Genomic DNA, 20,470 nt, shown 5'->3' with positions numbered 1-20,470 from the left:
GTATATATATATATATATATATATATATATATATATATATATATATATATATATATATATATAATGGCAGACAGAGTTGAGTTTTAGCTTGTTGTGAGCTATGGCCGCAACAGTAGCTTGTGTTATTATGAGGATTATCATTGTGCCTGTTGTGAGATAATTTAAAGCTGCTGTAACAACAGTTACGTCTCATTCTAGTAGAATCCAGGTAATAACTCGCTCCAATAATGCAATGTCCAGACAGATCACGTTCTTTTTTTACATATAGGTTCTGTACAGGTATTGTCTCATCAATGTAGCATTACTGACATCTAGTGACCAGTGTAGAATACTACACATCACATGTTTTAAGTGTAGCTTCTGAATGCCTTATATTTGTATTTGAGTTAATTTAGCCTTTTTATGCTTAATTTAGGCCAAAAATACATAACATTTGCTTAAATACGCATATATTTGGACTAATAATAGGCCGTAGTCAACTCCAGAACAACTATGATTTATTTAAGCTGCAAAATTTGAAGTGCACAGTGGCGAGGGATTACTGTACCTGCTTTACTCCCCACTCATCTATCAGCATGCACTGCTGCGCCTCCACAGTCCACGTTGTCAACTCGGATGTTATGAACTGCTGAATTATGGGCCCTAAAAAGGTACAAAAGGCAAAGCATTGCAATATTAAAGTTGTAACGTGTGGAGCCTTACTGTTTGCTATCAATTACATGCGGCAGTCGTCTTCAAAGTAGTGGTATTTTTTTTATTACAGCAAAGAAACCAAACATTACAGACAAGAAGAACTATGAATATCTTATAATTTTATATTCAGACCGGCTTCGTAGCAAACGTTTCTATCATGGTCGTTACTTCACTTTTACTGGAATGCTGGATTCCTTAACTCGCTGTTGCTCCACATCTTTTCTTTAAAAAAAAAAAAACAAACAAACAAAAAAAATGCAGAAAATAAGACAATTTCGATTCCACCTATAGAATAAACATTAAAACGTTCTGTGTACAGGCGGCAACAAACAATTTCAAAGCCCGACGTTTGTTTTTCTATGTACAAACAGAACTGATCTAACATTTCAGCCGTCAAGTTACGTCTCTACTGTACAGTAGAGCCTTTTAAATGTACTCTTCACTGTCTATTTACAGCAAACATCCCCTCATTCTATTTACAAACATGTTTTTTTTTCTCTGAATGAAGGTTGTGCAAAAACAGTAAGCACAAGTCAACGTGAAACATTGATCGTCCATGAGGATGCATTCAACGTCTGCCGTCATAACGCGCGACAAAATGATCAGGCACAATAATCGTTTTGTTTCACTCGTTAAGCCTGGGATAAATACGACGCTTATCCCGTCTTTTTCTGATGATGCAAAAATACAGCACTGACCACGGAGGAAGTGATGTTTGCACAAAATGAAAAGCACAGGAACATCACAGACTCATTAAGTGAAAACAAGACAATACTACAGAGTAAATACTGAAACAAAAACAAAACAAAAAAGTACCGTAATGCTCCGATATACAGCTCGGTTCTTACACTCTCCTCTGCTGACGGGCCCGTGACGTCACACTTTCACCCCACTCGGGTGTCGGTGGCGTAAACGTGGAGTGAAGAATGATTGTTCTTACAAGCAATGCAAGTAAACAATAAATACAAACAATGTGCTTTAACCTTATAGACATATTTACACCAAAGTCTTTGGCTTATGGAGGAAAACGCACGCAGCTACGACACAACAAAATCATAGAAAAGACAAATAGGTTGGTTGGCAAGTCAGGATGCAGCATTTAGTCCTTACACCTTTAAGGAGCTCGTCAGCTGGGATTTCTAATAAGGTGTTCAAATTGAAAGAGTCCCGGGCCCAGCCCTCAATTCAAACTGAATAAAGTGTTCACCGTTAACTGCTCAGGGTGCAGAGAAGACTTCAGTCCATCTGCACAACAAAGACATTGAGAGAAAATCAACTTACACGTTTACACATTAAAAAAAAAAAATCACATTTTGTAAGACTATTAACTTCTTCATGACATGACAAATGTAAAAACCTAATAATACTCAACATGAAAACGTTTATTGTCAGTGTCGACATGACAAGCACACCCAATTCATTAACATTTTTTTCTTCTATTTATGTATTTTGGCTCATATAAAAAAAATAAAAATAAAAAACTTAAAATGATACTGCAGAACTAATCTAAAAGTTCTTGTACTAATTTGCAGTGCTGGGGAGGCCCCTTGAGGGCAGGTAGGAGTACTGCAACTCTGGTGAGGGACTGAACATTAATGCATGGCCCCAGCACATTTAGGGTCCAAACTGGCACTCATGAAGCTGTACAATAAGAATGGCGAAGTCCATCCAAAGTCCGCTCCTCAGTGCACCACCACTAGGTGACGCTGTGGCGTGGTTTGTGAGGAATGACAGCATGCTACGCAAGAGGAGGCGAGGCCTTTTTCCCCCCTCCTCCTCTGTCGTTTATGAGGACTCTATGAACTCCAGGGCCAGGTCGTAGCAGAACCTGTACTGCTCCTGTCAACACAAACAGCAGAGAATTCATACTTTTCATGGTACATAACACTTACAGCTGTGGTAATAATGACAATAATGCAATGTTATGCCAACCATATACAATTACATCTATTACTAAGCAATATATTATTACTTACAGTAACTTACGTTTGTCACATACTGTGTATATAGTTACTGTAAATTAACGCTTCTATTCAATCTGAATTAGCGCTGAATCGAAAAACACCGCCAGCTGTGGCTGTAGGCGACCTGATTTAGTTGTTATTAACGCCACAAGAAGGCAGAAGCTCATGAGTATCATGAGTGATCAGAATCATGCCGCTTTATCTACATTCGCATGCTACTCTGTACGCAATATGCTTCCAAGCTGATTACATTCCCAAGTCTTGTTTCGACTCACCGGAGTGTCCACCATATTGGGCTTGCTGTTCCTCAACGTTTTGACGGCGTGAAAGACGTCAACCACGCTCTGCCTCTTGGCCATCTCACACACGATGCTGCTGGCACAGAATACTCCACTACGGCCTCCTCCGTTTCTGCAAAACACGCACACACAACCAAAGGAGTTAGGCAAAGTGCTAAGACTTCTATGGAATGTTTGGCGTGCACTCACAGGCAGTGGACGATGGTTCTTCCCTCTCCCTCCTCCCCCTCACGTTGCCACTGGTCCACCTGCAGGATGAGCTTGAGGAAACTTCGCTTGGAGGCCGGGACCTCCCTGTGTCCCGCCCAGCCCAAGTACTGGAACTGACGAACCATCAAGTAGCCTTCCTGAGGCTAACGCAAGCAATGGATGGAGACGGCATATATGAATGGATGAGACTTAAACTAATCAGTACAGCATGTGAAGACTCACCCTGGTAAGGTTGCAGACTCTGAAGAGCCGGCTGATCACATCACAGTCCATTGAGCAGGACATACATTCCACCTGGACGGGCCCATAGCGCAGCATGCCCTCTTCTGGCCAATACTGGGGACAACCCTGCAGAATAAGCACACATATTTAGGGTTTAAATGAAAAAGTGACTTTTGAATGATGCTGTATATCTCTCGAGCTTGGTTATGAGCGCCAACTGTGAGAAAAATCTATCATCTCTGTCACTTGCTTGCAACTTGCTCCACGTTTGAGAAGAAGAGACATGTTTTGGGTTTAGATGACGTCATGAAGGTAAAACTTCAATCCTCATGGACATGACACAGGGTCGCCAAACATCCTGTTTTCACCTGCCTGTCCTGTTTTAATTATGTGTGTATGTTTGGTCTAAATAAACAGAAATACAAAGGAAAATCAATAAGTGGGTATTCTCATCACTCACTTTGTAACACTTCATGCAGAAGTGCAATTTGCTGCGTATGCCAAGAATATACACTCAATATGTGAATTCAGCTTATCTTTGAACTCAACCTCTCATAGCTCATAAAGACAAAGTTAAAGTGGGATTCAAATGTATTGCTGCTGTTAAAGAAACTAGTGTCAGGTAAATAGATTTTCACATGTGCTATCCTTTAGCTTGATTTAAATTTCCAGTTCATATCTAGCTGTTAATGCATAGAAATATATATAATCCTGCCCTGTCACCTATCTTTCTTTCAGTAAAATACAGTAAAAATGGACATCTTTGAGACATAGTTGCAAATGGTGATTAATCATAATTAATTAATGCGATTAATCAAATGATGATCAGATGGAAATGTCCTGGTTTTCATTGTTTTACACTGGGCCATTAACCTGACCAGCACTAGGGCGATCTGCTGCATATGACGTAATCCCTGAGAGGCTGCCGTGTGAGCGGCTTTTTAAATTAGTGTTGCCAAAAATCCAAAGAAAAAGCACAACATACTAATCCTCAGACGCTTGCCGAGTTGATGTCTCTGAAAGAAACTGAAAACGTCATGCACAAGTTCTTGAGACTATGGAGGGCTAATTTTTCCCCAAAACTCGCTGTTTTTAGCGCTTTTTTTTTTTAAAACAGTGTATGAACAGTGCATTGTGTTCTGCATCCTGATTGGTTAAGGGACTGTAGACCATTGTCAATCAATCTCCTCCATGCCTTCCTGTCCAGTACAGAATGCGTTAGCCTTGCCAAATTGACATAAATGTCTGATCGCTAGCAGTGTGACTCTGAAGTGCTGTATGTTTGCAAGTCTTATCCCCGACAACACCCACAATGTCGACGAAACGTTCTGCACCGTCAAAGGCACCTGCGGCCGCACCCAAAAGGCATAGGAGGATGCTAACCGCCGTACAAAAAGCTGGACTTCCGGAGGAGGAAAACACGACGACAGGAGCAATATGTTTTAACAAGGACACAAAAACGCTACAGTACTGCCGAACGGCACCAGGGTGAAGAGGAGTGAAATACGTGTGAGTCACTTAATAATTTCTGGTGTCCATCCTCATAGGTTGAGCATTCAAATGTGAACTTTTTTGAGTGTTTCAACATGAGATAAATGTGAGAAAATGTTAATACCTGTCTGAAAAAGTGTAGAAAGTGTATGGTGAGGAGTTTCACAGCCTTAAAACATATATAATAAAGTTACCTACTGCGTGGATTTAACTTATTGCGGGCTATTTTGGGAACATATCCCCCGCGATAAACTGGAAAACAATTTTCTGAATTTTCAGAGTATCTTATTGCAGAGCAGAGTGTCCTGGTTCTCGCTAATCAAAATATGGTCACTCTACATGACATAGCCCACAACTATATGATGAACCCGGCTTTTGGAGGAAAGCTAAGCGACATGGGAGCTGTAAGTTCATTTAGTTGTTCTTCAGCAAATACATGTGTATATACAGTGTATATAAAAACATGACTGTATGTAAAAAGTGGTGCACAAAATTAGTAAAAAGCGCTTCTCGTCGCCACACTCTGTCGGCAGATGAAGACAAATACCTGCGCTAGGTCGATTTCATTGAGCATCACCAGACTGGTGCATCCATAGTCGTACACCAGGCGCCAAAAGTCTTTGACGGTGTTGGGCAAAGGATGCTGAGTGACGATGAAGGCAGCGGGTTGTCTGTAGCTCTGAAAGTAAATCAAAACAAGCAACATCAGAGGTTCCGTATTAAAACGGGAGCTGATAGGAGACACGTTCACGCAGGGCGGGGTTGGTCGACAACAACACTGGTTCGAATGTTTGGTCGCATGATCATGCAGTGGGTGAGGAGCATGCTTCACATACACAAACACCTATGAGTGTCAACTTCCAGTCCATTTCTCAATTCAGCTCTGACAATATCAGGAACATAAAAGAAGCATGTTCTAAGGAACTGACTGAAGTTGACGGTGGGATTAATACGCAGTGACACGTGTGGCACGGCTGTCAATGACTTGTGGGGTCTAACATGAGATGACAAAGACACGCGTGTGTATGTGAAGGAGGCTGGGAGGGGTGGGTGGGGGTTTGGGGTGGGTCGGGGGCTTAGTGGGGGTCAATGGCAAACATGAAACTGGTGGCGGAAAGACAGCGAAGCCATGAAACAAATCCAGTATTTGAAGTGAAACCTCATTACCTGGAACTCCTCTGACAGCTTGGTTAGAGAGAGGCCAAAGTGAAGTTTAACTATAACTGGGATCTGAAGGGTTTTTTTTTTTTTTTTTTTTAAACAAACTGCACTGATGTCCATCAGACGTATCACAACCTCACTACCTTTGCCCTAGATGTTAGGTTTCTTTACTCACCATTGCAAATAATACATGATGTGCTGCACCCACTACAAATACAAGTATGTTTCAGGAGACGACAGAGGAAAAAAGTACTATATTTTGTACACAACATGATGGTCACTGTGTCACTGTCATTTATCCACAACACACCCAAATGATGTATGCCCAGCTCAGGTCAAATTGTAAGATATTTGAGCCATTTATTTCCTAAATACAGTTACTTTTCGTCCACATCCTCCTGCTTTCCCATGAAAATAAGCTGCACAAGTTTCCCTCGCAGCTGTATTGTTTCTATGACAACAAATGCCAGTAAACCCAAACTATGGCTGACAATGACAGGGACAGTTGGACAATTATATTTTTGTCATAGGCCACTTTAAATGATGCTTGCGCTGCATCTTTTTCCTTTAAAGCAAAACCTGGATTTGTCTCTAGCTTTCTTGTGCTTAAACCACAAACACAGCATCACACAAACAGGGAGGGGAGACTGTATGTGTGTGTGTGAGTGACTGAATAAACACGTGCATAAATAAATAATTTGCATGTACTCTACTGGTCAAAGGTTTTAGAAAAACCTCCATTTCCCAGGGAAGGATCTTTGTCCTATTTTTTTTTCCACTTGACCCTTCTAAAATGTTTGACCAGTAGTGTCTTCATTCATGTATCACACGTTTTCAGGTATTTAGTGTTATTAAGTAGTATTTAACAGAACGCTAATGTCAAAATCAGTGTTGCTAATAAGTCTTTGCGCAGAATGAACTTACGTCCATGAGAGCGGCGTTGATGTAGTTGCTGCTTTCCCCATCTATCGTAATGAGGAAGGGGAGGCATCTGTCTGGAGGAAGGCCGTCCATAAAGCGGTTCTTGTCCTGGTTTCTAGGCAACAACGCAATGCTGCAGTCTTCAGGCTGAGGCTGAGGAGTCACGGAGTTTAATGTCTGCAGGACGCACAGGGACAAATCAAAAGATAAGATGCGGACACAAGTTCACTGTGCCCTGAACGAGGCTGCTTATTTGCATGACTAAGATGAGGAGGTTCAGTGGTGTTGGAGTTGTGGACTTAATTGGTCTGCGGCCAAAAAGTGAAGAGAGAAGTGGTGCTGTAAGTTCTAGTTTACACTGCTAATAGCTAAAATAACCTACAAGTCCTTCAGAATAACAATGATTCAGGTTATACAGTCATTCCCCATGCAGGCATATTTGCGGCAGCCCGCCACAAATAAACAGATTTGGCCCTAACTCTCTTTTTAAATTATTATTTGTTTTTAATTTGGTGCCGCCTCATCAACCTTGCTCATAAACACACAATGGAAGCATGTGTGTCTTGTGGTTACAACTCCATACAGTAGGTGGCATCATAAACCTGCTTCTTAACACACCTCATACTCACCACATAACACATTCATCGGCTGTCACGCTCATTTTGGCCAATCAGAAACAATCACTACAGTGCGATATTAGATGTAGACTCGTGTGTACATTATGTTTAAAATCAGTGCACATGTACACGGAGTCCAGGAAACATGAATGCTTGCGTGTCAGAAGGCGCATGCACGTGCATCTACAGCTGCATGAAACCAGCCACCATCTGTAAGTCAATAACTTCATGTTCTGTTGTTAAATAAGGTTTAAAAACATGAAACAATGTTGCATATTCCTAGTGAAGCAAACCAGAAAGCTCAGTTTTACCTGTCCACACACAAATACGGGGCCGCATTTTTTGAAAATCTTCACTGGAATTTTCCAAAACCTCAATTTTTAAGAACAAAAATGTGGACAGGAGGCCAAAACACATTAAAATATACCGTACGTTTATAAAATACCCGTATTTGTGCGGACATGGCCACTTATGCACCCCCTAGCAACACGACACCACACATAGTCGTCAGTCCTGTGGAAAACACGGCTACAATCATTTTAATTTCAGGTTACCTGGAATTCATCCTTCAGATGTGACGAGTTGGTCTGGGAGTCGATGCGGATCAGCTCATAAAAGGCCGCTTTAAATTCGCAGACCGGAATGGCCGTTTCTCCGCAGAGACAAGCCTCTAATATGGCATCATGGATGAATATGTACTGCTCCTGGAGAACGTAGAACAGGATTGCATTTTACCACAGTCGGACACACACACACACACGCACACTAAAGGAGGTCATATAACAACTTGTCACATGCAGACAACATGAAGCACAGTTGGAGGCGAGCAAACAAACACTGAGTGAGGGGTGGCGGATGACAGGTGGCGTCATGGAGGTGATGAATGACGACTTACTTGCGCTACGGGTTTCCAAGTTAGTTCTTTGGACTTAACCTTTCACCATGTGATGGAGGCATTTAAAATTTGGATTAGAGCATTTAAAGTTAATTACATTTCTAACATTAAAATAAATGTCTGTTTTATGAATAACCACAATTATAACAGTGCCCACTTCAATTTGCATCCGAATTCTATGCTCCGGAGAATACTGCTTATTGAAATCATTGCAAAAAACTGCAGGTGCAATTACGTTTTTGTCTTTCTTCTACCACCAAATGGCAGCAGATTGAGTTTGCTAACAGAAGACAATCCTTTTTTACACAACTGGTACTCTAACTTTACCTATGGGTCTTTTGTTTACACCATCCCGCAAGAGTGTGCTGTTTTATCGCCAACTTAACAACAAGTTTACAACTTAAAGTTATAGATAAGGGTGAATAATACTGTAGTAATACTGTAGTTATCTATCGATTAGTATGTCGCCACGTTGTTTATACGTGTTGTTGTTGTCGAATGCTTGCATTCACGGCACTTAAGTGAAGTGCGGAGATGTGGCAACACAAACAAACAAAAAAGATGAAAGGTGGATGGGTGGGTGGATGGATGTCGTCCCTTCAGCTTATACCAAGTCCACGTCCAGTGAGTTGTTTCCGTGTCTACCCTAGCCATGTTGATGCAGATGGATGATGGGTAATGCAGTCACCTCAGTCTGTACCATGTTGATCCTCCTGGACCGAAGTGCCTTGACACAGTTGTAGATGTCGACCACGCCCTCTCTCTCGGCCATGTCCAGCATGATGTCGATGACGATGAAGCAGCCTGTGCGTCCTGCTCCAGCACTGCAGAGAAAATAAACAATGAGATAAGTCTTTGTGAGAATGTACGCTGGTGTGCATGTGAAGGCGTGTAGAATTGATTTGTACCTGCAGTGGACCACAATAGGCCCAGCAGAGGGCGGATTGGAGATTTTAACTCTGCGGATGAAGGAAAGCAGTCCAGTGGCGTGATACGGAACTCCGTGATCAGGCCAGCCTGTGAAGTGAAACTGCTTGACTTCTCGCACCTCGTTGAAACCGCGCTGAAGAAACAAAGCATAAGAATGAAAAATAGCATTATTACGAATATATCATTAATATCTTGAGACCCAGCAATGCATTTTTGCCCTCTGTAAGGGACAAGTGTTTCAGAGCCTTATTACCTCTGCCAGGGAGGTTAAGTTTTTGCTGTCTTTTATCTGTTTGTTGGTTTGCACCGTTTGGATCCAGGAATTTTTTTAAAGGATTCTCGAGATAGGACCATTTTTGGCAGTTGTGCATACAACTCCACAAAAAAAATAAATAAATAAAAATAAAAAAATGCAGGACACATTTCCAACTGGGTACTATCATCGAGAATAGGAAAAAATGACTTTTTTCATCATAGGAAGACAACAAATGAAGCTATAAACATTAGAAAACACCGTTATATATAGATAAGACACTGTGAGTGTGCCAACGGGTTTGTTGTATCGCCAAAGGCCATGGAGATGGATCCAGAAGAAAACCACCATTACGGAAAATGCGATTTTTGTGAATAACTACTGAACTAACATTGATATCATTAAGAATCAATGTAGGACTAATGTAGGACTAATATTTATGGTGTAAATCACAATATGGGGTGGGGGGGACTATGGTTATTGGCGGAGGTCTGCGCTCGTCGAGTGCTTTTCTAGTCTTAAATGCAAAACACTGTGGGGATGGTCCAATGAAATAGAAGATCTGTCTGTCCCTAAATGTCTGCCATGCATACCAGCCAGCTAAGTTGAGTGTTTTTTGAAGCGGGTGGTAACAATTATAGAATTATGTAGTATAATTCTGCAGTTGTTCACTGTTAAGAACATTGATTATAAAATTTCGCCATATTTGTAATTATTTAAATGCAAACATGTCTTTGGTGGGTGGGGGTATGAGGATGTTAAATACCAAAATGTAACAAAATAATAGTACTTCTACTCACCCTCTCCAATGTAAATGTGCGCACCACGTATTCAGCAAGCGGTTCCACCTCGACAAAAGTCACCTTGAAGTCACCGTACACCTCAGCATCATCTGGCCAGTACTTGTAGCACTTGACCTGGATACACAAAAACAGTCAAAAGAAACATTGCATGTACATTGGAACAAGTGGGAGAGTACTGAGCAGCATTGTGAAGTCCAGGCAAAAGGGAAAGAGCAACCTACCCTTCCAACCTCCACCAGATTGGTTACCATGACAATACAGGCCGACTGTTCCTGCCACACCATCCTCCAGAAGTCATACACGGTCTCATGCACAGGACCTAACAACCCAAAACAGTGCTTTTAGGACTTCTCTATAATAAAACTATGCCTCATAAATACCTTGTAACTTTAGTTTGTTGTATAAAATGTACTTCATCTTACCTTGAGTAGCAATGTAGTGGCTTGGTCTCTGATAGCCCTGTGAACACGTAATATGGTGATGCAACAAATTCGTATTAGGAAGACTTTTTGATCTTTTTTGTCAAAAGAAAACATTATGCAAGATCCCCATGATTCACTGTACTGACCCAAATATAAGACAACCCAGAATATAAAACAGCCATTTTCATCTTTTTTTAAAATGTAATGTTTCAAATGTAATTAATTGTTTTAATTACAGCAGTGAAATAAAAACTGGGATATTACAACCAAAACATGTTTTTCACTTTATGATGCTGCTGCTTCAACATTGTCTGAAAATTGGCATCACAGCTCCCCTGTTTGCTAACTTGCACAACCTTTGAGACATTTTTTGAGCCTGTGTGTGTGTGTGTGTGTGTGTGTGTGTGTGTGTGTGTGTGTGTGTGTGTGTGTGTCATAGCTGCATCTCTCTGAGGTCAGTGGCGTGTGTGAGTGACAGGAAGAAAATTGGGGAGAGGTTTTTCCGGGTCAACACGGCATGTAGAGGACTTTTTGGTATGTTAAATGTATAACAGCAGTGTCTTGTCAAATTCGATACCTGTGATGAAAGTGGTCACATTTACAACTGTCAAGTGTGCACTTGGCAATGGCAACACGTGATTGTCATGTCCAAACGGCATGAGACATGGAAAGGGAGTGTAACACATGAGCACAGTAATAACAGTGCAAAGCGAGTAACACAAAGTAGGGGCGAGATGAGGTGACAATTTTCATGCCGGCGAGATCCCAAAAAAACCCTCAAAAGCGGGGAAATAGCCTGGCCCTGAGCGTTTGACGCCTGGTTGGGTGCATGGATGGATGTGTCAAGTTTGAGGAGCATGAGTGGAGGAATCCACAGTGATACTTACATCCCTGTACAGCCAAATCTACAGGCCAAGCCACAGGCAGAATAGAAGGAGTGGAAGAAAGTAGGAAGGACGGAAGGAAGGAAAGAAAGAAAGAAAGCACAATAATGTCAGTGAGCGTCAACCAGAAACAGAAAAGTTGCATTGACATGATGGAAGTGTATGAACACAGCATGCAAAACAAAACAAAAAAACTAGAATGATGTAGAATAGAAAGCGTATATCCCGCTATTGGTTCGAGAAATGTGGCTACATTTCTGATTTTATACAGTACAGACAACACATCCATTACTGTGGCGTTATGACTTCCCTGTGCTTTTTACATGTTTTAGCAAGCACAGTCCCGTGATGTGTTAATGTAAAAGTTGATGCATCAGGAAATACTCCACTCTTCTAGCTCTAATTCGAGTTAACGGAGTGGCAGCTAGGAATACAATGAGTAGATTACAAAAATAAAGATCACATGAGAACATGGCTGTAAAAGTGACAGCGGGTGGAAAGATGAAGCTGATGGAATAAAGCAAAGATAAAAGTGAGGTGCGTCTGCTGTGTAGGATGAATGAATGGACGGACAGATGGATTCAATGCATCACTTTCATGCACCTCATTAGTGAAAACACATCTTGACAATATATTACTACTATACAACTACTTATCTAAACTAGTTCCAAGAATTTGGGAGCAGAGACTCTACAACAGAGGTTCCCAAACTTTTCGCAGCCGGGTACCTCTTCAGACATTTGACCTGAAGCCATGTACCCCCTTACTCCTGCACACTTAAAAACCTTTAGGCTTTTTTTAATCTTAATGAACTTGAAATATTGCCATAATTAATTGGTTAATTCATTTTGTAGTAATTTCGGATTAAAAATGTGTATTTAGCATGGTGACATTTTGATAAAATATCTTTTATTCCAGTCTGATGTTGGCATCCTTCCGTTTGAATGGCTTGCATTTGAGCAACACTTTTTACATCCACTCACTATGGCTATGGTTTAAGTCTATGGTTTGATACCAAATTGAAGGGGAAGGTTTAACAATCACTATAAAGCAGTATCTGAGGCACAAAAATACAGTACATACACTCAAAGATAAAGCCTCATTTTAGGGGGGAGTTCCCAGTTGCAGTGACAGGATTTGGAACACCAATATAAATAAAATATCTAAAATTAAACACATCTTAATGTACAAATTAATAATCACTCGGCACACTTGTACTTGTGAGTGTTAGGCGCTGCTTGTTTTTCATTTGAATTCACGTACCCCCGGGACAATTGGCGTACCCCACTTTGGGAACCAAGGCTCTACAATGACTCATATCCCCCCCTTGTGGTGCAAACTGGCATAACAAGGATAGAAAGAGGCTAAGCAATCATTGAATAGTGTTTTAGTTTAGTGTGTTAGTCACACACGTTGTTTCCATAATATGTATGTAAAATTTAATACTGTAATAATGTAGATGTAATATAGTCAATCAAATTAGAATACTAACAATAGACATCTTCAGAAATGAATGGATGGATGAAAAAGTTGAAAACAACAACACCCAAAAAGACAACACTTGTTGATAAATGTTGTGAAAATGGTGAAATGCATAAAAATGGGGCAATGGATGACTTGGAGATGCAATTAAGGTATAGAGGCCTGACATACGAGCGAGGGAGTGTGGTTTCGTTGGTTTCTTTGGGAGCCAATAGTAGCATTCGATGCGTTTCCACTTACATCGATGTAGTTGGCGTTGATGTAGTCGGAGGAGGGGTCGTCTTCTATGGGCTGGAGAATGACCCTTGAATGATCATCTGAAGAAAGAGACACAGGCACAGTGTGGGACAACAAAGAGAAGAGGAAACAGCCAGCGTGAGACAGCGAAACCATCAACACAGCCACACTGTTCCCGACCATTTCTTCCTTCCTCCATTTGCCTGTGAACGTAACAATCCAAGAAATACAACCTCATTTTAAAATGAGTTGCTTACATGCTATAATGTTGCCATAACGGTTCTTGGTGCGGTTTTGCTCCTTCTTTGCCACATCCCAGGTGGCTGACTGGCCTTCGAAAAAACTCTGAATCACCAACAACAGAGACAAAATAAAACATAGAATTAAATATGACAGGCTTCCTTGTAAATATCACAGTTGTGCACGATTAAGTCAGATCATTCTTATGAGACACTAAGTATCAAAACAATGGATACAAAGGTAGTAAATATGAAATCTTGTCCAAAGTGTCTCAGAAATCACACAAACATGTGACAACTATTTTAACTAGACCTGTCAAAAATTGTGCGTTAATCACGGTAGCCAATTTATTTCATTAATTACGTTAACATTTTTAGTGATATATATACGCATGTGCATCATGTCAAGCCATAACTGTCTGTTATGACGGCAGATGGAAGCATAGTGTAGTGAGTGTCCCCACACAATCACACAAAGTCCGACGCTCTTTTATAACATTATTCTGACCTGAACACATCAACAGCAGTGCAATTCCAACACCATGTACTGCATGTACCTCCCACTCACAAGCACGTCTATAGTCCTACTCGGAACGACACTTTATCATTGTCACGAGACCGCGAGATGCATTCAGGGACACTCCAAAAATCACAACAATGTTTTAAGTATGCGCGCCTGTATGGTCTAAATAAACAGAACGACAAAGAAGAACAATAAGTGGATTTTCTTATCAATCACTAACCAAACTCTTACTGCGGAAGTACAGTTCGATGCTTTTAAGTATGCTCGGAAATCCCAGAAAGTAGATCTACGCTCAAAATGTGAATTCAACTTAAATTACTTGGAGTCTTTGAATGCAACGCTTCATGGCTCATAATAACACGGTTGAAGTGTGATGCAAATGTTGTGCTACTATTGAAGAGATTCGTGTTCGGTAAATTGATTTTCCAGACATGTGAGCCATCTTTTAGCTTGAGTTACATTTCCAGTTCATTTAGAGCTGTTAATACATAAAAATATATATGTAATTGCATCCTGTCATTTATCTTTTGTATCATTTATCTTTTTGTTCATAAAATCCAGTAAAAATGGGCATATTTTACACATAGTTGCAAATGGTGATTAATCATGATGAATTAATTTGAATACTGTGATTAATTAGATTTTTTTTTTCCCCATTTGACAGCCCTAATTTTAAATTATTTGTAATCTTTATATGACCCCCACCCCAAATGTGCTTATTCTCACCAGGGTGTTTATTGACCTTAATTGGAATCAGGCGATAACTGGAGAGAGGCTGTAACTGCCAAAATTTGAAAACTCATTATAAATGTATTATAATGTTTTAATTGTTCCAACTTTAATCATTTTGACACTACATTTTTAAATGCATTTATCTCATTTTATTTATCTATCTGCTCATGGAGTGTTTATTTATCTATTAAATGATTTGGGGGGCATGAGAAAGTGGAAAGGAAAACTAGCTTTCTTTGACCACATCAGCATTTATCAACAAGTATTGCACAACACAGCAGCAACAGAACCAGTGTTTTTAATACCGGTAAGCAGCAAACTGCTCAGCCAGCATTAGTACCGCTGATGACGGCATTGTAGAGTACAAGTACAACACGTATGACTTTCAACAGCTGCGTAGCACAACTCATATATGAAAGTACATTCTGAATAGCGGCTTCAATTAGAGAATTTGCAGTCCGTTATTGTGCCAACTTACTTCATACTCCTCCTTAAAGCCGTAGCTATCGGATGTTTTCATCAAGTTGATGTGTTGCAGAAGGTCAGCCACTCTGATGGCGGGGTGGAGCTGTCCCGTCTGATATGGTGATTCGGTCCCTTCACAGTGATAGCGAGGAACGTCCAGAAGCCTGCTGTTCTCCGCCGCCGAGGCACTGTGGTTCTCATCTGTCAGCGGGAGGAAATGATGGATTAGTTAAAGTCAACTTCTATGACCTTTGGACAGCTCCTACAAACAATGAACAGGCTACTTTCCACCCCTAAGAAAAGCAATGTTTGTATTTGTGCACCTACCTGTGATTGGAACTACATTTCCAAGCAGCACAAAAAGAAGAGCAAAATGTTAAACTGGCAAATGAGTGGATTTGTCAGAAAGAGTTGATGTTTTCAGGGGTACACATGGTGAATTATCCCAGAATGGTGGGGGAATGGCAAAAAAATAAAATAAAATAAAAATCGATCCCTCATTTTTGTTCATATTATTACAAAAAAAGATGATTTTAAAGAAACAATTACATTGTAGGTAGATGGATGGATCCATATCAAGGTGAACATCTATGATTTGTTTTCTCTGCATATATGGCGAGATGTAGAAATAGTCCTATTATTTTATTTCTCAAGGAAGAATGCTGATATTTAACATAATAAGAAAAGTGAATACCGTATTTTCCGGACTATAAGTTGCACTTTTTTCATAGTTTGGCTGATCCAACGACTTATATTAAGGTGAGACTTATAAAGCACAATATATACTGTTAATATCATTTAACATGTGCTGCCTTTAAGTTAAAGTGGGGTAGTGGTTGTCTTGGTGGTTTGTCAAACCTCGTGGCCACAGTGAGTTCAGTTTGTGACACGGTTAGGCAACCAAATTGAATGATACAGAGATTGTTTTACGGAATAAGTTCTAATTTGCTTTGGAGACTGTGTCTGTAAGTAATGTGCAACTATAATTATATGATACCTAAATGTATTTTAGACAGCAGTGTTGTTTAATTAAAACACTACAGTATGTCTAGCTTGGAGATTGTAGCTGCTGCGTCAGCCACTGACTAACTAAATACACACATTCATTTCCAGTCCCTTTTAATTCATTTGTCAGTACAAAATTGATGTTGCGGCATTAAAATATGGCTGTTTGATACGTTTCTACACGACAGGATGCATCCAAGCGTCATGTCACGTATTAAAAGTGTCTCCTTTGAGGATATTCTGACATTTACTGAACAGGTAAGTTTTTATTGTATCCATGTACTTTAAAAAAAATGACAAGATATTACCATTCAAGGCCCGCATTTGTGCGCTGGGAGGGATCAGCGGGTTTGCAGTGATTGACACGCAGTATAAGGTCAAAGCTTTGGGGTTGCCAGACAACCAACTGCTTCGTCTTCGCGACTGCTTATTAACTGACACTGTTTATTTCATCCACCCGATGCTTTTCTTTGCTCTGTGGACATGTTAGCTCATTAATGACCGCTAAGGTTTGTTATGCCCTCGTCAGGCAAATTAACCGTCAACATGACCTGACAGTGGCTTTTAATTCGCTACTCCCCAGGACCCCTACTACTCTGTGACGTGATTGGCAGGGACAGACTGTAACAACATCTTTCAGTCCGAATTAAAGGTTACGGAACGCTTGATCAACACAGTTTGGTGCTGGTGTTTATTTTGGAGGCCTTGAGGCTATGTTACAATTGCAGTGATGTTGCACTGTCAACTCCAGACTTGTCGACAATGAATCAAAACATCACAACTTACGACTGGATCGTGGCAAAAACTAAAGCTTTCATGAGTTCAGCACTGAATAAGTCACGTGGGAATAACACAGATGCAGGATGCTCAAGCTGGCCAGAATGCAGCAGCAGCAGCACGGCAATGTTTCCTCCTCTCTTTGAGCATCCGTGTCTGTTGCTTTGCGGGACGGGGAATTACATGCCTCTCAAAACAAGTCAAAACTGTGGAAATAATTAGGCCTCTGAGGAGGAGGATTGTAATTACACTGACGATCAAAAATGCTCAGTGGGAAAAAGAAATTATGGTGAGAACTAGGAATGATTGAATCTGATGGATGAAGAGCTTGGATGTGATGTGTTTTTAGGACTGGACAAGTTTTGCACAAGGCTATTTTATACTGTATTTAAGTTATTGATAAGCCAAACTATCCACCAATGCAGAGATGACGACTGAGATGGAGGATCAGGCATTTTAAATGAAAATTCCTGGTTTTAGCTTTCAATTAGGACTTGATGACACATGAGAACATACAAGACATCTACAAACACAAGGGCCCTTCCATGGGGTGACAGGTTGCTATGGGACATTTGTTGGTGGGGAATGTGACATGTTCAAACCTAAAGGGGGTCTCACCTAACACAGCAGTGGGGACCAGAGGATCGTTGGGCACTGCGGGGAGGAAGCACCATGAGAAAATGTTCTAAATTTCCCGTATGACTCCAGAAAAACAACTCAAAAATGAGAAGGAATTTTAAGCTCTAAGCCAGTTCGTGGCCTGTTTGCACTACACTTTCTCACAGGTTACTCTTTTTAGAGCTCTAAAAAGAAAATAAGTCAAATTTGGCTGAAAAAAACGGATGACTCAAGCTAAATGAAACCTTAAACACAGAGGCAATAGAAGAGTTGTGATTTTGTGTGTGTGCGTGTTGTGTTGTGATTGTAAACGAGTCAACGTACATCTGTTGTTGTGGTTGTGAGAGTCCATGAAGGTCACCGTCATGGGGTCCTCGGCATGCAGAGTGCTCTGGTCCGCATAGCTGCGATCCATGGCGTTCACCATGTGCGTCATTTCCTGTCGGGTTGTTCCGATGGCGTCCTTACGCTTCTTTGCGAGCTTCCTGTCAGGAGGAAAAAAAGACAATCAAAGTCAGGTGACTTTCAAAGTAATACATAAATGTCATCAGCTGACCTGCAGACCACGACCTTACTCGGGTTTGTCTTGCATGGAGACAAATAGGGATGTGCATAATAATCCTTTGTCAATGAATTAGTTGATTGTGTCTAGCGTGAACTACTGACTGTCGCCAGCAGAGGCACTGTCGAGTCAGTCTCGTCTAGTTTGCACACTACATCTTTCACGGGACAAATCTCCTGTTCATTTTACCAATTACATTGAAACAGGAGTTCAGAACATTCATTATTTTTTTTGCGCTGTCAATTAAGAAAATATAGTCAAATGCTCATCCCGATGCTTAATTACTTTAGCATGAAGTACATGCTACAAGGTCTGCTTTAGAGCAACAATAGCAAAGCTGGGGGCTGCAGGCGGCTGATTCAAGATGCAAAAAGGAAAAGGAAAAGAAATGTGGAGAGGAGAAAAAAGAAGAAGGGGAAGAAATAAACAGGCAAGGATGGCAGATGACAAATAGTGAATGGCAGCATGTGCCGGGCTCAACTATAGGAGCAAAGGGAACGCAGGCTTTGACCTCAGGTTAGTCAAAGAAAAAGTCGTCAGAAGAACGCTATTTAATGTAGTGGTACTACTTTTTTAATCTGACAGAAAAATCCCAGTGGAGTAAGGCAGCAAGCGACACCATTTACTAAACACATAATTGATCACAGGAGTTGTGTTTGGGGTTAGGACATAAATAGCCGGTCGAGCATTAAGGAACATTTTAGGAGAGATGCATCTTAGTAGGACACCTTACTTGTCACATAATATAGTGGAATAAAGAAGTATTTGAGAACGTGCACAAAGAAAGGTTTATTTTTCAAATAATGGGAAGTGCTGCCTGGAGAAGAAAAATAACAGCTATGTATCGACAGACAGTGAGGTATGATTCTTGGTTGCTCCAATCCCTGCGACCTAAGGAACAATTTGGAGGACTTTAGAGGACTTGTACTTCTGAGCATGACAAAGCATGCAGGAAAGTTATTGCACACAGAGCCATAGGTGTGTATCAGTTCAGACATGTTCTCACTTGATTAGAATTACTTTTTGAAATTGACCTCTACAAATGTGGTTTAGCTTTTGAAGAAATTGTATCCAAAGTTTGCGTAACAGTTGCCAGACTGATAGAGTATACGGCTCTGACTTCTTCCTAGTAGACAGGCAGGAAACATGCTGCGTGTTTTTGTTGTTGTTGTTGATATTTTACCTCATTTTCCCTCAAAATACACCAACTCCACGGCTAAAGCCACAGACACACATGACACACACCCACAGTGCCACACCCCTAGTACCACCGAGCAAGTGTTCTTATGGTTTTGCTGCAAAGTCCTGGATTTGAATTAGGGAAGGACAAGGAGAAGATGGCTGTGACCACAACAATAATGGGTTTTTTTATGACTATTAGACTGGTATTGATTTGTGGTGGCCCGCCATGAATGGTTTTTGTGATGTTATGAAGGAAAAAATCTTCCTCCTCATGAAGATGATCCCCTCTGACCTGTCCCTGGCGTGATAAGCCCGCCCCATGGACAGGTATACGCCCACCACTTCATGGAAATAGATTTGTTATAAAAAAGGTACATCTTAAAATAAAGCCTGTAGCTCTGCCAACTTCCTGTCAGTCAGTTCTTGACGTGGGAGCTATGAGTTAGCTATGATAGCCTAAACGTGACTGCATTGTTACCACTGCAGCTCACATGCCCAAGTTGGTTTCCTCCTTCCCGACTGCTTAATGTTACGTTGTTGTATCTGAAAGAACGGCAACTGTTAACTTAGACAAGTGCTGAGTCCGTGTATGTAAAAAGTGGATAAAGTGCACAGTGTTGCTTGTTCGAGCAACACACTCTGACAGTCACAGATATGGACAAACGCAGCTCTTTAGCATTATAAGCTACAGACACAGAAAATGGCAGAACTGTCTAAATTCCAGCATCCAAATAGTGGGACCTCTGAAACTTTTTGAAAAATAGCATAAAACAGAACCTTTAATGTTTGTTCACACTTTGGTCACAGCCAGTGAGAGAAGACAGAGAAGTGTAGAGGAAAAAAAAAAAAGTAGTCAAACCACCACAGAAGCAACCGACCCACA

At 40.8% G+C, this 20,470-nt stretch overlaps 1 protein-coding gene across 24 annotated transcripts in view; it reads right to left on the bottom strand.

Moving 5' to 3' along the window:
• Positions 1–739: 739 nt before the first annotated feature.
• The window catches only part of ptprk (protein tyrosine phosphatase receptor type K), a 99,285-nt gene continuing 79,554 nt past the window's right edge, over positions 740–20,470 (bottom strand). For 2 of the 24 annotated variants that reach the window (XM_054760850.1, XM_054760855.1), the window contains 20 exons: positions 18,168–18,328; positions 17,844–17,879; positions 15,771–15,782; positions 15,457–15,644; positions 13,742–13,841; positions 13,419–13,564; positions 11,769–11,786; positions 10,882–10,918; positions 10,681–10,778; positions 10,457–10,573; positions 9,382–9,536; positions 9,162–9,297; positions 8,133–8,282; positions 6,965–7,138; positions 6,047–6,064; positions 5,427–5,558; positions 3,389–3,514; positions 3,146–3,309; positions 2,933–3,068; positions 740–2,532 (listed from right to left, as the gene is read on the bottom strand). In XM_054760850.1, the coding sequence (XP_054616825.1) occupies positions 2,479–2,532; positions 2,933–3,068; positions 3,146–3,309; positions 3,389–3,514; positions 5,427–5,558; positions 6,047–6,064; positions 6,965–7,138; positions 8,133–8,282; positions 9,162–9,297; positions 9,382–9,536; positions 10,457–10,573; positions 10,681–10,778; positions 10,882–10,918; positions 11,769–11,786; positions 13,419–13,564; positions 13,742–13,841; positions 15,457–15,644; positions 15,771–15,782; positions 17,844–17,879; positions 18,168–18,328 (2,158 nt within the window). In that variant the 3' untranslated portion in view covers positions 740–2,478. Of the gene's footprint in view, positions 2,533–2,932; positions 3,069–3,145; positions 3,310–3,388; positions 3,515–5,426; positions 5,559–6,046; positions 6,065–6,964; positions 7,139–8,132; positions 8,283–9,161; positions 9,537–10,456; positions 10,574–10,680; positions 10,779–10,881; positions 10,919–11,768; positions 11,787–13,418; positions 13,565–13,741; positions 13,842–15,456; positions 15,645–15,770; positions 15,783–17,843; positions 17,880–18,167; positions 18,329–20,470 lie in introns of all 24 variants that reach the window. The other 22 variants (XM_054760848.1, XM_054760849.1, XM_054760861.1 and 19 more) reach the window with 16 other exon arrangements.

The sequence above is a fragment of the Dunckerocampus dactyliophorus genome, chromosome 19, assembly GCF_027744805.1.
Source record: "Dunckerocampus dactyliophorus isolate RoL2022-P2 chromosome 19, RoL_Ddac_1.1, whole genome shotgun sequence".
NCBI classification, from domain to species: domain Eukaryota; kingdom Metazoa; phylum Chordata; class Actinopteri; order Syngnathiformes; family Syngnathidae; genus Dunckerocampus; species Dunckerocampus dactyliophorus.
This window is presented reverse-complemented; position numbering and strand designations above follow the sequence as displayed.